Source organism: Trachemys scripta, chromosome 3, assembly GCF_013100865.1.
Source record: "Trachemys scripta elegans isolate TJP31775 chromosome 3, CAS_Tse_1.0, whole genome shotgun sequence".
In the NCBI taxonomy this organism is placed as follows: Eukaryota; Metazoa; Chordata; order Testudines; family Emydidae; genus Trachemys; species Trachemys scripta.
Genome location: NC_048300.1, coordinates 76,810,142 through 76,828,135, shown reverse-complemented (window position 1 = coordinate 76,828,135; position 17,994 = coordinate 76,810,142). Strand labels below are relative to the sequence as shown.

Below are 17,994 nucleotides of genomic sequence, written 5' to 3'. Positions count from 1 at the left end.
TCCAGGCTCCTGAGTTGCACTGTAAAATGAAAACCCAAAAGAGATGTACAGTAGTGTGTAGTGCTGTGTTTTGTTTAAGAAAGTGAAGTTTTAAAACCTGAAGAGACCATAATTTCAGAATTGCTTCATAATAACTGGAACTTGTGCTTGCTTGTACATAGGATCTGATCTTCCTGCCATAAACGCAAAGACAAAACTCCCATTAGCTTCACTGTCAAGAGGATCAGGTCCGTATTGTTCAGCCTGTAGTGTACATACAGAACTGTGGGTTGAGCATTGGCCTGCTAAACCTAGGGTTGTGAGTTCAATCCTTGAGGGGGCCACTTAGGGATCTGGGGCAAAATCAGTACTTGGTCCTGCTAGTGAAGGCAGGGGGCTGGACTCGATGACCTTTCGAGGTCCCTTCCAGTTCTAGGAGATAGGATATCGCCATATATTATTATTATTATTATTTATTATTTTATTATTATTATATTATGTTTGGTCTCTTTAACTCCATACTTTAGTATGTGTGCTCAAGGTATGTGAACTTTCTAGCCAGAATTGTATTAGTGCAACTTAATCTGGCATTTGGGAAATTAATGGCTTTTGAACAATTTCATTAAGTGTTGGGATTCCAGCTTTGTTGCAGTTAGTGTATTAACTGCAGTATTACTTAACAGTAGAGTGCTGCGTGGTATGTTGAGGAATGGATTTTTAACCCAGCATGTAGAATCCCCCCAATTTTCTGCTTGTTGACTGGGACATAGCTTCTCCAAACTGTGCCCTGCTACCACTTGATCTGTGTCCCATTGGTTAGTGTTTTGAATCTTGTGCTAATCCTGGGCTCTGAGTTTATACTGTAAGGCACAGAGACCTATTTGAATTGCAGTAACCATATTAGATGAACTCATGCATCTTCTCTCCAACTCTCCTCCATTATTACTTAAGCAGAGTCTTCTACACGTTCTGTGGTGATGAGGGTTATGTAAGCACTAGATTAAACAGATTTCTCCCCGTTCTTGCATTACAATCAAATCGCTTTAGTTAACATTGCATTAATTTCCATATGAATTAATTTTACGTTGTATTAAGGGTAACTTACTGTGATATCACGAATAGGATAATGATTTCACTGGAGAAGCAAGTTGGAGTCATAATATAATGGAGAATGCTCTTATCCATGCACAAATGGCTGAAAACATAGCAAAGAGAATACAGATATTAAACTTTTCTTTTGTGTATTAGCTTGTGTGGTCTAATGATTCCCCTGGCTTTCTGTGTAACCTTAGGTAAGTCACTTTTCTTTGCCATAGTTTACTCATTGTAAATTGGGCATATTATTATATACCTTGCAGATCTATTGTGAAGCTTAATTAAAGATTGTAAAGCCCTCTGAGATCCTCATATGACAGGAACTTCAGAAATGTCAAATATTATTTCCAATAAATGTCCTGAATTTTTGGGATTTGATAGAGAGAGTTACTGTTAATAGCTATGGGAAATCTCTTCATTATTCCACATATGTACTGCCTAAGCAAAGACAATGGATCCTGTAGGTAACCTGTTCTAAATGGATTTACAGTTCTTGTATGGATTACAAGAAAAGGACAACAGGAACGTTGGTTTACTATGGTTTTGAACAAACATTTGAGAGAAAAAAGGTCCTGAATAGTTTTCTCATGATGTAGATTGCAACAAAGTTATTTTTTGTAGTTGTGATGTATTAGATGGAATGACCTTTACCAGTTGATGACATTGATGTAGTGGAAGTGACATTTTTCCACTTGACCTTTACACGATGTGTCAGCTTGTCCTGTAGCGCAAAATAAGTTGCAATTGACAGATTTGATAGAACGCTAACTTGACAGAAGCTTATTGTTTGGAAGAAGATACGTGTTGAAATATGAACCCTTTAGCAATAACATGGTGAGGTTTTCATGTACCCTCCATTGCTAAGGAATAGATGGCTTAGAAATGACTACTGTTCAAATCACAGCTGGAACACTTATTTTAATTAATCTTTTTGTAATTGGCACTGTTTTCCTAGAATGGACTTTTAATGTTAAATCTACTTGCTTTGTTTTAACCTTTTCTCCTTTTAGATACTCCCTCCCTGAACCTGTTAACACTTTATTTTCAAATTCTAACTTTCCTTGGTTGTTTCTTTTCTTCTCTATACATTCACCCCCCTGTATAATTTATGTTTTTATCTTATGTCCATAACAAGGCAGTTAAACATAGTAAAGATTTCAGCGTGCAGTAAAACCTGTGGAGAACCTGTCACTCAGGAATGGGAGGGGTGGTGTGTGTGTGTGTGTGTGTGTGTGTGCTTGCGCGCGTGTAACAGTTTCTTTGTTTTGTATTTACTTTGTGGTGACTATTAACCAGAAATAATGCTGGAATAGAGTAAAGGGCTGGTGGGCAGTGAACAGCTGACAAACTATAAAGCAGTGATTGTGTGGGGTATGTTGAGAATGAGAATGATATAAGCAGGGTGGAACTGTTGCCTTTCCACAGTTCTGGCACTTCAGCTAAAAGAGTACACATTCTAGCCAGACTTTACTGAAGAAAGAAGACTTGCAGTTGCACAGAAGTAGCTTAAAATTAGAAAATGACAGTCAGTGATTTCACAGACTGACTGCTATAACTTCAGCCTTCTTTTCTACTGTGGTCAAAGGTTCTAGTGCTTTTTGTGAGGTCTGATTGGAACTATTTGACCATTTAGTAGGTAAGAGAAGCAGTTGTGGGATCTAAGCCTGTTTGTTTGTAAGCCTGAGAGACTCCAGTTACTGAGCTATAGTGAATTAAATAAAAGCCTCTGAACTGCCAGGAATGATAAGAGCAGTGAGAACAACTGTCTGATCGGTCTATGCTACCATGACCTGGCTCAAGCTGTCCAGTCATAGGCAGCCAAAAGGATGGTGGAGGCAAAGAGAAGCAAAGTGAGTCTGCAAGGGGAAGTGCAGTCTTCCTACCATGACATTTCTGGGATATATAAAATGTTATACTTCCCCAAATACTCACTAAACAGTTTTATTAGCTCCTAGGAATTGTGTAATTTTACTATGCAATTTTGTATATATATTTTACTAAAGACTTACCCTCTGCCTTTGGCATTTCTCTTTGGGTGGATATTTATTTTATTTTATTTAGATTTATGCAAATACTAAAAAGGTGCTTTTGGGGTAACTTAAAAATACAACACAAAAATGCTCTAAGTGCAGCAGTACAATTTAATTTTAACACACATCCAGTAGGTAAAGTGGGGGAAAAAATATTGTAGGACTATATATAATAATAAAAATCTCTAGCTCTTATCTAGTACTTTTCATCCATAGATCTCAAACCCACTTTACAAAGGAGGATAGGCCTTTGATTTATAGATGGAGGAATAAACTGGTACAGAGAGGTGAAGTGACTTGTCTGACGTTGCATAGCAGGTCAGTTGCAGAGATGGAAATAGAACCCAAGTCTCCTGATAAACAATTCAGTGCTCGACGATTGTGCCATAGATACTAGTGAGGCTGCATTAGGACTGTTGTACTCCATTCAGGTTAGTTTAATATTCCAAGCTATGCAGAATGCTATGTATCTCCACGTGCTGTTGTAGTAATAGTAGTTAGGAGGAAGGGTATTGGTGGTTGGCCTCCTTTTCCATCTTATTTGGAGCAGCTGTCATTGAATAGCAACTGCTATCTCTCTGTGCCCTCAGTTGAGCAAGGCCCTTAAGCACATGCTTGAAGTCAATGGGACTTAAACACATGCCTAAAGTTATGCACATGCTTAAGTGCTTCATTGAATTGGGAACCAAGTGGAATTTTAGTCCACTAAACTTGCACAAGTGAAGCTTTTTTGGCCTCCTTTACATTGACCTATCTGAAGGCCCTCCTGTGCAGTCCTAGCCGGTGTGTTACGTGGTTCAGAGGGCCTTTTGTGCACCCTAAACCTTATTTTGCGCTGAGAATATAACAGTCGTTCTGACTACTGCTGCAGAGCTGAGCTGAAAAGAATATTATAAAAATGAAAAAAAGATGGTGGGGATGTAACTAGGATGATAAAAGGACCCAAGGATCTTTTGTTGTTCAAATAGGAAATAGAGATTAGGTTTTATCTTCCTTTGAAGTGAGGAGATTAAGAGGTGACTCCATGAGGCTAAACAGCTTTCAGTAGGGAATAGGGTCCTATAGAGGAACAAAAGGGCACTAACTTTTAAAAAAGGGCAGATTACTAAAGGGATATAGACAGACATTTGTTGTGCAATGAGGAGTTAATATTTTGCAATTATAGCAGCGCCTTTTATCTGAGGAACTCAAAGTTTTGCCAACATTAATAAACATAATAAGGCCTTTGTGGAGTAGGTATTATAATTCACCATTTATGGATGCAGGAACTTGGAACACAAAAAAATTAGGTGGCTTGCATAAGCTCATATCACACAGTAAAATTGAGTAAGTGCTGGGAATAAAACCCAGGAGTCTGGACTCCCTGTCTTATGTTCTACCAGTAGACAGTACTCCCTTCGAGAAAGTATCTTTTTATAACTCTCTTTGTACAATTCCATATATATTAACATTTTTTAAAAAGAAACTTCATAAGTATCTTGATAAAAATATTGTGGGCTATAGAAGGGAATAGATTTCTATATGGGCTTCTTTGACACTCCCCTCTTCTAAAAATAGGCCTGTTTATTTTGTTTAGTATTATATTGTGCCTAGAGTTTGCAGGGTCTTATGATATTTTGGCTGACAGCCACTGTTCTGAGGCTGCTTCAGGAACATGTGTTGAGGAAACCATAACTGGGTTTGTGAGGTTTTGTGTTTTAATGTCTTCTGGGTTTTTTTCAGTGAAAAGGAACTTTCCCAGCAGGGATGGAATTGATTATTTTGTCAGGATCCCATAGGGAGATCAAGGAATTCTACATTTTATTTTTTCCCTCAAAAAGGAATCTCATGAGATTTAGATACTACCATGATAAATTCTTTAGAAATGCAGAAAGATAGATGGAAATTTGAGACTCTACTGACACTTCTAGAACATTAGTTTTCAGTCCCTGGCGCGCACACAAGTTTTGATACTTTGTGACTGAGTCTTTAGGTTCTTGCTTCCAGTCCTGGCTCCCTCCCCTACATGCTGTTAATTGCCTCCCTCCTTCCCTTTCTGTTGTGTGCACTCTAGCTGGCGCTGGAATTTGGGCTTCTCCAATCCCCAATCTGTCAGTATTCCAAACTGCTTTGTGGTTTAAAGCACATGGTCAGTGCCTCTGATGCCATATTGAAGTATTGGTTTAGTACTGATTCAGAGACACAGGTGCTACCTACTAAATCACCAACATCAAATTCTGCCGTATTCTCCCACATTACAAATTATGTCATTTTTATGTGTTGTTTTATGGTAGTGCCCACAATTTTCTAGGCATCTGCCATACGTAGTAAGATAGTCTCTGCTCCAAAGAGCTGTATGTTGGGTCTGCTCTTCTTCCACAGTGAAGATCATAGGCTTATAGGGAAAAGTTTGGCCAAAAAGATATTTTTAGCATAAGGAGCTGCAAATTTGGAGTTTTTCCATTCTGACATGGGTTTGAATGAAGGCCAGTTCAAAAAATTATTTCCTCCTTTAGGTAGAATATCAGATTTGCAGCAGCCACTTTGAGTGCAGAGCCACCAGTTTAGGGAGATGTCTGGGTTTTCATATATTTCCACACAGTGTATATCTGCTTATGTAAAAGTCCCAGAGCAAACATTAATATTCAAGAACATAATGGATATGGGTCTCTCTCTCTCTGGAAGATTTTAAATCCATTAAAAGACTATGGTAGTTTGGGGACAGAACTCCTACTCCTGTCTGTTTCTTTGCTAGTTACAGGGAGCTGTTTGCCTAGTTCGGAACAATGGAACAGAAACTATTTATCCAAAATATGAACAGGGTGGAAGCACATGATGGCATGTCATATGCATGTCAGGGAAGAAAAAACATTTTGGACACCTGATTTTCAGTTCCACTATGACACAGGTTAGCAAAGACTTACGTACAATCTGCTGCAAAATTGTTTAGCTATTTACAAAGTTGATGGATCATCTAGCATAAGAGGTATATGATGACCATACTACTGTATAACCATATATGGCTATACAGTAATGTTTCAGGTTATTAAATCTAGTCAAATTATTTGTTGTGAATAAATGTAGCTCTCTGTGAATTGATCCAAATTTCTCTGAATAGTTTCTAAACAAATTTTAAATGTTTGTAAACTGTTCTCTTTGTTCAATAACCATAAATGGTAGGCTACAATGTAGAATTGTAGAGCGAATGACTTCTGTTATCACAAAAAGAACAGGTGTACTTGTGGCACCTTAGAGACTAACAAATTTAGTTATCACAGTTTCTCTTGCCACAGAAGAGAAAAGATCATGCCTTCTAATTGATCTGTGTTTTCAAGTGATCCTGATGTTCAGCTGGTGACTTGTCTTCAATTGGTGACTTGTTTCCTCCACATAGAATAGTCGAGAGGGGCATTTCAGAATATAAATTTTAAAAAATCTACTTAATCCTCTGTCAGATTTCAATTTTGGCACTTTTGATAGGTGACTTTATCTGCACCTGTTCATTGATGTTTCTTAGACTGGAATTTGTGCTTTTTTGGTGTGCTTTTTCATAGCATGGCATATTTTAAATTACAGGGATAATCCATTGTGGATCACTCCTTCATGTTATCTATTATATTCTTGGACTTCCATCACAAAAATAAATGTGTTTCAGACAGTCTAGTTAAGGATGGTATTCTGTGTATACTCAAGTTAGAAATAACTAAGGAGTCTGTTCTTTGTTTGACGGGGGAACAAAGAACCCATACATGGCTAAATAGAGTATAGGACAATATATCTGACTGACTCCATAATCATAAAATTCCTGAATTAAAACCCAGACAAATGCCTTTTATTTATTCCTTAGTGCTCAAAACTTGCTTTTTGAAAACAATCATCATGGCAAATTATGCAACTGTGTGTGGAAAGTCCATCATATTTCACTGACATTGATTAATTATAGTCATCTCCAGTTTCCCATTGATGACTTGCAACTTTTCTCGAAGTGATGAGGAAAGGGAGATTTTGGTTTAGAGATTTTTGTCAATGTGTGGGGGATTTTTGTTCAGTCCCCCTCAATATGAAACTAACAGATAGTTGCCTCCTGACCTCGTATTTGAACAATGTGGATTTGGAAATCTCTCCTACAGTCTTTCTCTAACCAGATCCACATAGAGTGATCTGAACTTTAGGCAGGTAAGGATCTGTATTGCTTTCTGCTGTCTTCCTTGTTTGTAGGAATCTCTTTAAGAGTATAATTTAGCTGTATAATACATAAAGCATAATATAGATTATTTCTACATGTTAGTGCTGTATATATTTTCTTCTTTTAATGAAAATTCCTACTGGAATCTATAGGGCATGTTTATCTTTATTTCTGTAGGATTTAATGTAGTAAAAATAATATGTAATGACACTGTCAACACTGTGGATATCAGTATAATGTGGATATCAAATAAAATGCACCTGCTTGTTTTTACTCTAAAGCATCTTTCAATGGCATCTTAGTCTAGACTATCCTTACTGTAAAGCCATATGGGAAGTTCAAACATCACATCACTTTAATTGGAAATGAGATACCGACAAGAAGTATGAAAAGCAAACAGGGCATGATTTATTCAGTATATACATTAGATTAATACAGGGCTGATCATTCCAAAAACTTGACACATTTAAAACCATTTTGTGTTTTGTGGCACCTTACATGTAAACAAGTTTCAGATACTGTATGAATCAATGAAGAACGGGAGTAGATACACTCAGTACAGTACTATATTATTTTTATAGGACTGGAAGGGACCTCCTGGGTCATCAAGCCCAGTCACTGGCTATCGCAAGCATCCCCATCATAGAATCCCATCCAATACTCCTATATACTGATGATGCCTTTCAACTTTGTGTGATCAGTCAATTTCATTAGCATACTTCTACTTTTTGTGCCAAGATTATCAATGAAAGCATTAAATAAGATCAGTCCCAAGACCGATCCTTGAGGAAAGCCATGAGTAACAGTCCCCCCCCCAGGACAATGATTGTCCTTTCAGCTTAACCCATTGTTATCTGTCAGGCTGTCTGGAGTGGCTTAAGAGCATGAGTACCAACCTCAGGGCAGACTGTTAAGAAGCAGGGCATAAACCCCAAACTGGTTGTGAGTTCTCTCCTTAGATTTCACCAACCAAGTATGAACTTCTCAAGCACTATAACAGCCCTAACGTGAAGTCACAGACTGAATGGGGGTTATGTGGTGGCTTTGGTAGTATAGACTTCTGTGATGTAGGGACATGTCCGGGGCTTACCCTGCACCAGAGCCATTCTCCTGGCAACCTAATGAGCACAGCTGCTCCTGATAGAGCTGGACTAGCTCCACCACCAGGCCAGACCATCCACGACTCTGTCGCTGACGGAGCACCATCCAGATGGATGTGAACATCAGCTGAGGCAGAGGAAGGGGGCCAGAAGCTGCTCGCCTGACCTGGGATTGAACCAGCACCCTTCAGGTGAAAGGCTTGATGTCCTGTGCAATATTCCAGATTTAAAACATAAGCTACAGTAAGCTTGTCCAAGTCATTAACAAAAGAGTATCTGAAACATTGAGAATTTTACTTTTGTTGAAAGTTTAAATGAAAACTAGCGGATTCAATTTAAATGTAAAAGGAAAAAATCCTTAACTGCCAGTATGTCATGTTTCATTTTTTTATATGATTTAGAACAACTGAAATATTAAACTCCAAGAATGGGTTTATTTATGCTGTCAGACTCTTAAGTAAATCTGTTATAAAACTTACATTCTATACTCTTAGGAAATTCTAGTGTTACACACTTCAAGGACTTGCTAGTTTTCTGGATTGTTACTAGGGTGTGCGGGTAGGAGGAAAGGATCCCTGGCGGCTGGTAAGAGAAGGATCTGGGTTGGGAGCCTTAATAGGAATCATTTCAGACCCGCATCTCCATTTCTCTTCTGGTGGAAATTATTCATGTTTGCTTGTCTGTATGCCTAATGTTTTCTTCTTTCCCCTGGTACTGCATCGCAGTCTCCCTATCAGACAGGAAAGAGACAGGGAAAGGTGGCATGCAGCTAATATTGTAGGAAAGGAAAGAGCTGGATGAGGAGATATTGGAACCAAACCATCCTCATGGTGTCTGGATACTCTGGAGGATAGGGCAGTAGACAGGGATTCAGGAGATTTGAATTCAGTTCCTGGTTTGGCCATAAGCATCCTATGTGACTTTGGGCAAGTCACTTACTCTACCTTGTCTCAGTTTTCCATCTGTAAAATGGAGCTAATACTTTTCTGCTTCATAGGGGTGTTGTGAGAATAACTCCCATGATGATGTGCTCAGATATTATGCTGATAAGGACTATGTAAGTACCTAGACAGAAATATAGGGCAGTGGTTTAACAGCATGGGTTGTCTGGAAGCTGAACAAAGGGATGCTGTGAGTCTGAGGCTGTCTGCTCTCTTAGGGTATGTCTACACTGCAATTAGACATCTGCAGCTGGCCTGTGCCAGCTGTCTTGGGCTCACAGGACTGTTTAATCACAGTGTAGATGTTTGGGCTCAGGCTGCAGCCCGCGCTCTGAGACCCTCCCACCTCGCAGGGTCCTAGAGCCTGGGCTCCAGCCTGAGCCTGAGTGTCTACACCACAGTTAAACAGCCCCGCAGCCCAAGCTCTGCGTGCCTGAGTCAGGTGACATAGGCTAGCCACGGATGTTATGTTGCAGTGTAGACATACCCTTAGAGGGAAGGGAACTGAGTGGTGAGTGAGGGGGTGATAGCAAGGGCAGGAGCAGAGATGGTGGCAGGATTCCTGCTGTAAAGGATAGAGAGAGACTGAAGTTGAGTTTTTTTTAATCCCTGTCTTTCAGCATTGACTTCAGTAGGGCAGGAAAATAGGAAAATGAACCCATTTGAGTTTCCACACATTAGTGCATCCCTAAATGACTGGTTCATGGGTCTCATTAAATGAATGAGAAAAATGGTTACTTTCAAGGCTTTAAAAATACCTTTGTCAGCTGTGTTGCTTGTAGCTGCTTCAGACTGTCCACCAATGTGAACCCCTGCCAATTGTAAAGGATAATCAATACTACCTGTGTTCTTCAGTGTCATCAGTAATAAAGGCACAACAATGCCCTCATTCTCAAAAAAGAGGAGCTTGTGTTTGGTCCAGCATTATAATGTCTGAAGCTTATCTGGAAATGATCCATCTGATCAGCCTAATACCACAAAGAATCCTCAAACAGTACTTCCTTTGTCTATCTGCAGTGGCCCAAGCACAGAGTCTTTATCCTAGTCATCAACAAAGACTCTCAATTGCACAGGAAATAACACTCGTGCAAGATATACTCTTTAATGAAAGCCACCTCACTGTTGATTCTTCCCTCTGTTGGTGTTGGATTGGGTGCAGATCTGGGGGGGAAAAGGAGTTTGATCCTCTTCTATAGAATATTTTGCTTGATTGTGAGTGTTTTGGAGAAGCTTGTTATGGTTGTCTGGTTGTCTTTTGTTAATGGAACTGATCATTTATTTTTAGAAAGAATATTTAGATCTCAGTTTGTTGCCTGAGCCTGTGGCACATTTACCCCACGCCTTTAGGGATAGTGTAGCCAGCTGTGGGAGGATCATCATAGCAAAGGGTTGCACAGCATTGTATGCATGTCAGTACAGACTTGGTCCTGCTAGTGAAAGCAGGGGGCTGGACTCGATAACCTTTCAGGGTCCCTTCCAGTTCTATGAGATAGGTATATCTCCATATATTTATTTATTTGGCTAGAGCCAAGGATTGTGTCTGGAATATTTTAAACAAAATTTACATTATTTTGGTGGTGATTGATGTAAAGCACTCAGGGCTAAAGGCTTTTTCCCTAATCCTTCTTAAGATTTTATTGTAGCATTTGTTGAGGGCAATTGCGTTAAAATGATTCCATCCCATCTCAGTTTCTTTCATTGTAAACAGCACAAAATCCATAGGTTGATGTGGCAATAAAAGGTCAATTCTTTGTTCTAACATAAAACTACTATAAGAAAGTGTACACAGAACGAATGATTATGAAACAATAGACATATTTTGGCCCTACTACTTTCAGCTGAACTCTGAGGCAGTTGCTTCAGTATCTTTAAGATGCTCAAGAGCCAGCATCTCAATTTCCCAATCTATGGCACTTGACTGCAATGCTATGCCTCACCAACTCTGTTTTTTGGGAACTAGAAAATGTAACAAGTTAGAGCATGCGGCCACGAGATTATTGTTTTCCAGGTTCCTATTGATAGGAGTTTTAAATGCCATTGGGTGAAAGGGACATTTTCAGTCACATCAAGGGCCAGCAAAGTTGCAGTCCTCTTGTTCTCAAAATCCATAGGATTTGATATCGTCTTCATAGTCAGAAATCCAGCAGTATTGAAAACAAAACATTAGTTTTCCTGTGATGTTTGAGATACCATTCTCTTCTCCATGCTTTCAATGTATTTAATCATTAGACTTATATAGGCTTTGAATTCAGAAAAGTAGGTACTTAATGGGTTTGATTCTTCTTTGCCAACCTCAAGTGCACAAAAATCATGAATCAGGCACCAAAATATGCGATTGGCTTAAAAATCATACATTTTAGAAAATGATAAATTTGGGGTTATTTTTGTCTGTCTTCTGGTTTTTCAGTATTTGGGGTATGTTTTTAAACTTTTCTCTGCAACCTTGAGGACTAGAAACGTGCTGTTTTTAAAATGAAAGTTGGCATTTCTGAATAATCACGTGGCTTCAAGACTGGAGCTTTAAGATACCAGGTATCATGGCAACAATATAACACCACTGGATTTAATTGATCCACCCCTCTCCCCCCGCCCTCCCCCCCGATTCTCACCAGTGTAAGTGATAGGGCAAATTGAGGCATGTGAGTTTAGCAAGGTCTTAGTTGAGGACAGATGATTTTCCACTTTGATTATCTTATGCCCTGTTTTGCACAAAGACTTTCCAATTTATCCTCTAATGAGGTCTAGAAATGATTCGTTCTGACATGCAGGGCCTCAGTTTGGTGCCAGCGAACTTTCTATCCTTGGTGATGATAGTGTCTGTGAAGCAGATGGCAGAGCATAAATTCATGGTTGTGCTGTAAAGGAATCATTTCCCCCCAGCTTTGTTTTAATAATTTTCAGCTTATTATTGCAATACCAGCAAGACCCTCAGTGAATTCCAGAGCTTGTTGATGAATTGGGGAGTTAAGGTGAAGGCTCAAACATTTAAATAAAATATTGAAATAAATCAATCCCAAATAAAGGTCAGAGATAATGCCTCTGTTTCCCAAACACTAACAGATTCTGCACCAAAATAATGGTCATTATAACCTGTAGCTTGCTTTCCAGATCTAAACAATTTCTCAATTGATTACCTAGTGTGATAGCAATGTAAACAGTTCATTTACTTCTGTTTTTATATGAAGCAATTTTGAAGTACTTAAGATGCAATTTCAAAGCATCAGTATATAAAATATAAGGTAGCAATTGCTTTTTACCAGCCATCAGTTAAACTATTTGCTTTATTTTTGGCTTGCATCACTGCAGGAAGGATACTTATGCTCAGTATAAACAATTACAGTTAACAACTAAACATAGTACTTGGCTGCTATGTACATTGCATATAGTTACATTTCCTAAGAAAAGATGTATTTTTGCTGTTTGTATTTTGCTGCTTAATAAACTGATAGATAGGCTGGTGGTTTAAAAAAAAAGGAAAAGGAAAAGGAAAAGAAAAGTTCCTTTAAAAGGTTGATTAGAGAAGACTGCAGGATTATAGTGACTAACACAGAAAGGATAAAAGATTGTTTGGTTTTGAGAGAGGAGTAGCAGATGAGGCCAGCAACATTTTTATAAAACACCATCAGAACAAAGTATTTTGAAATGTCTGGTAGTAGAAATTAATTGAATGCCATGTACACTTGCAAGTATGAAACATAGTACATCTGAGAATTAATGAGACAGAGAGATAATAAATTGACCTTTGAATTCCTTCATCTGTATTTCTTCCAAAAATAACCTCTATGACATCCTGAGGTCTAAGAAGATAAGTGTAGGCTGGTGAAACAACTCGACACAAAAACACAGGGTTAGTAGTCATGTTATGGAACAACAGTTAAAGCATCGGAATGTAACAATGTTTTTCTTGATCAGTTCAAGGTTTCTAACCCATAACTCTAGGTTAGACAATAGCCTCTCCCTGCCTGTTCCTAAAACAGTTAGGTTTTATACCCCCCTCCTGAAGCACCTGTGTAAGCCTGAGTTGTTAACTCCTTATTTGCCATGGTAGTGTCTCTGTACCCTGTCATACTTACTTACTAAAATGGTCTCATTTTTTCATGCACATTTGAAAAGACATAGGATGCCAAGCACTGAACAAAAACCATAAGTAATCATTTGGGGCCTGTGACACTAAGCATTCATGCCTTGCACACCATTGTAATGATCTTTGTACAAAATATGCATTGTGTGGTATCATTTGAAAACTAATAATTCACTAGTCAATAATATCATAGTGAAATGTATGTAGTGACATTATATGTAAAGATATGAATATCCCCTGTATGGGAGAGATTCCAGAAGACTGGAAAAGGGCAAATATAGTGCCAATCTATAAAAAGGGAAATAAGGACGATCTGGGGAATTACAGACCCGTCAGCTTAACTTCTGTACCTGGAAAGATAATGGAGCAAATAATCAAGCAATCGATCTGCAAACATCTAGAATATAAGTAAAAGTAACAGTCAGCATTGATTTGTCAAGAACAAATCATGTCAAACCAACCTGATAGCTTTCTTTGACAGGTTTCAGAGTAGCAGCCGTGTTAGTCTGTATCCGCAAAAAGAACAGGAGTACTTGTGGCACCTTAGAGACTAACAAATTTATTAGCGCATAAGCTTTCGTGGACTACAGCCCACTTCTTCGGATGCATATAGAGTGGAATAAATATTGAGGAGATATATATACACACATACAGAGAGCATAAACAGCTGGGAGTTGTCTTACCAACTCTGAGAGGCGTCTTACCAACTCTGAGAGGCCAATTAAGTGAGAGGAAAAAAAACTTTTGAAGTGATAATCAAGATAGCCCAGTACAGACAGTTTGATAAGAAGTGTGAGAATACTTACAAGGGGAGATAGATTCAATGTTTGTAATGGCTCAGCCATTCCCAGTCCTTATTCAATCCTGAGTTGATTGTGTCTAGTTTGCATATCAATTCCAGCTCAGCAGTCTCTCGTTGGAGTCTGTTTTTGAAGTTTTTCTGTTGTAATATAGCCACCCGCAGGTCTGTCACTGAATGACCAGACAGGTTAAAGTGTTCTCCCACTGGTTTTTGAGTATTTTGATTCCTGATGTCAGATTTGTGTCCATTAATTCTTTTACGTAGAGACTGTCCGGTTTGGCCAATGTACATGGCAGAGGGGCATTGCTGGCACATGATGGCATACCTTTGACAGGGTAACAAGCCTTGTGGATAGGGGGAAAGTAGTAGACGTGGTATATCTTGACTTTAGTAATGCTTTTGATACTGTCTCATATGACCTTCTCATAAACAAACTAGGGAAATGCAACCTAGATGGAGCTACTATAAGATGGGTGCATAAACTGGTTGGAAAACCGTTCCCAGAGAGTAGTTATCAGTGGTTCACAGTCATGCTGGAAGGGCATAACAAGTGGGGGTCCCACAGGGATCAGTTCCGGGTCCTGTTCAGTATTTTCAATGATTTAGATAATGGCATAGAGAGTACATTTATAAAGTTTGCGGATGATACCAAGCTGGGATGGGGTTGCAAGTGCTTTGGAGGATAGGATTATAATGATCTGGACAAACTGGAGAAATGGTCTGAAGTAAATAGGATGAAATTCAATAAGGACAAATGCACAGAACTCCATTTAGGAAGGAACAATCAGTGCACACATACAAAATGGGAAATGACTGCCTAGGAAGGAGTACTACGGAAAGGAATCTGGAGGTCATAGTGGACCACAAGTTAAATGAGTCAACAGTGTAACACTCAACAGAGGGTCCTGTGGCACCTTTGAGACTAACAGAAGTACTGGGAGCATAAGCTTTCGTGGGTAAGAACCTCACTTCTTCAGATGCAAGCACTTTTATGCCCACCCAAATCCAGGGTCCTTGGTCATCTCTGCAATGCAAGAGAAAACGAAGTTCACTAAAGGTGCTCCTAAGGACGAGCACACTAAGATATTACATCTGTATGGACAGATTCAGACTGACTTATACACATGCAACTACCACTAACAAATTTGGTTAAAACTGGAGCAGCAGAGGGTAGGAATTTTCATAGAAGTCGACTAGTTTAGAATAATTCCTCTAGGAATACAGCATGGTTGCAAATCATAGGCTAAAAGTTCCAAGGCTCACTGATTTAAAATTCCCAATTGAGGCCTGCAGGCTTAGCTTTGTATGTCAACAGAAGTAAATAGTTTGACATTGTAGATGTCTCTGATGTTATCCAGTTCCAATCTGAGTAATTTAGAGCAAAATACTGTAGCAAACACTTCCCTTTTTGATAAAGTATGTTATTTATCTTTCCTTGATGACCATCCAACTTTCTTTCTTTCAAGAAAAATGTAACCCTGTTTATTAAGTAATACCAACTTTTTGTACTTTTGTATTTAGCTGATAAATTTAGAAGGAAACTAGAAGAACTGGAGCGAGAGAAGAATTCTTTAAAATTTCAGCTTCCTTCCAGGCATCCTTTAATTATCAGCTTCTTGGACAGATTCAGTGTACAAGTTCAAGCAGCGTTGTACTGGGCTGGAGATCGGTAAGTTCACTGGAGCCTTATAAAAAGGAACTGTATTTCTGTTTTTCTTGAAGTACTGTGTACAAGTTATGGCTAGATTTTAATATTTAATATTTAATATAAAATTTTAATGTTAATATTATTTGTTATAAACTATTGTATTTCGAGAGACACTGTCAACTTGAATTATTGGAAACTGATTAATTATAAGAGATTTGTTTTCTGATGGGGCACCCTCTAAATTGTATGTCCTAAGTATTTAGAAAAAAATGTTCATGAGGGTTTTTCTATTCCCCTGCTGAAGACTAGGGCCTTGACTACACTTGTGAGTTACAGTGCTGTAAAACCACCCCCAGCGCTGTAACTCACTCTCTGTCCACACTGACAAGGCATTTGCAGCGCTGTATCTCCGTGGTTGCAGCGCTGCATGTACTCCACCTCCCTGAGAGGAATAGCGTGTATTCCGCCGCGGCGGCAGCGTGGCGGCACCAGTGTGGCTGCCCAATGCGCTGTGACTGGCCTCCAGAATTATTTGGCAGTATCCCACAATGCCTGTTCTAGCCACTCTGGTCATCAGTTCAAACTCTACTGCCCTGGCCTCGGGTAACCAACCATGTGACTCTCCCTTAAAATTCCCCGGGAATTTTAAAAATCCCCTTCCTGTTTGCTCAGCCCGGCGTGGCGTGGAGTGCTATCAGTGAATCTTTCCAGGTGACCATGCCTCCACGTGCCAAGCGAGCCCCAGCATGGAGCAATGGCGAGTTGCTGGACCTCATCAGTGTTTGGGGGGAGGAAGCTGTGCAGTTCCAGCTGCGCGCCAGCCGTAGGAATTACGATACCTTCGCGAAGGTATCAAAGGACATGATGGAAAGGGGCCATGACCGGGATGCCCTGCAGTGCAGGATTAAAGTGAAGGAGCTGCGGAGTGCCTACCGCAAAGCCCGCGATGCAAATGGCCGCTCAGGTGCTCCCCCCGGGACCTGCCGATTCTACAAAGAGCTGAATGTGATACTTGGGGTTAACCCCACCTCCACCTCGAGCACCACCATGGACACTTCAGAGCCGGGGTGGGAGGAGGAGGAGGAAAAAAGGAGTGAGGATGGTGGGGCGGATGGAAACTCCCCGGAATCCCTGGAGCCATGCAGCCAGGAGCTCTTCTCGAGCCAGGAGGAAGGTAGCCAGTTGCAGTGGCCGGTACTTGGTGGAGGACAACAGAAGAGTAGGTTCCCGGTAAGCATTTTTTTTTTCTGGAAGGAATTTTTTCGGTGCGGGCTCTTTGGGAGAGGAGGGTTAGGCATGCATGCCTAGATGCGGAATAGCGCATTGATGTGGTTTATCATATCGCGGTAATCAACCTCGGTAATCTCTTCGAATGTCTCATCCAGAACGTGTGCAATGCGCTTGCGCAGGTTTATCGGGAGAGCCACCATGGTCCTTGTCCCAGCCAGGCTAACGTGTCCGCGCCACTCTGCCGCGAGGGGTGGGGGGATCATTGCTGCACACAGGCAAGCTGCAAATGGGCCAGGGCAGAAGCCGCATTGCAGTAGAAGACCCTCCTTTGCTTCCCAGGTCACCCTCAGCAGTGAGATATCATCCAGGACGAACTTCTGTGGAAAATGTTGGGACAGTGTTCAGTGTGCCCCCTCAGCTGTTGGCTCTCCCCAAGGCACAGAAACCCAGAGGACAGTACAGCCCTGAAACAATCAGTCCCCCTTACTCACCATTTTGAGGCTCCCGTGGGTTATGTGTGCTCTGTTTGGGACGGGAAAATTATGCTATTGTGTAGATAGACCCTGTGTGTGCCCTCCTTAAGTACAGAGGAAATCATTACTCTGTCTGCTATAAACAATGCTGCCTCTGTTAAATGTCGCATTTTTCCTATACAGCTGCAACAACCTTGAGACCTCAGCCGTCCCTCTTATCGCTTGCTCAGAGACTGCAAAGACTCAAGAAGAGACCGTGAAAAACCAAAGAAGACATGCTGCAAGAAGTGATGCGGCAATCTATTAAAGAGAATGAGAAAGCACAGGACTGGCAGCAAAGCACGGATTGGCTCATAAGCATCCTGGAGCGCCAAGCAGATGCTATCCAGGAGCTCATAGCTATGCAGAAGGAGCAGTAATGCAAACGCCCCCCCCCCCCCCCCCCCCCCC

At 40.2% G+C, this 17,994-nt stretch overlaps 1 protein-coding gene across 1 annotated transcript in view; it reads left to right on the top strand.

The window, feature by feature from the left end:
- The window catches only part of DISC1 (DISC1 scaffold protein), a 344,506-nt gene that overhangs the window by 68,323 nt on the left and 258,189 nt on the right, over positions 1-17,994 (top strand). Inside the window, 1 exon segment of the mRNA XM_034765114.1 lies at positions 15,715-15,862. Coding sequence (XP_034621005.1) covers positions 15,715-15,862 — 148 coding nt within the window.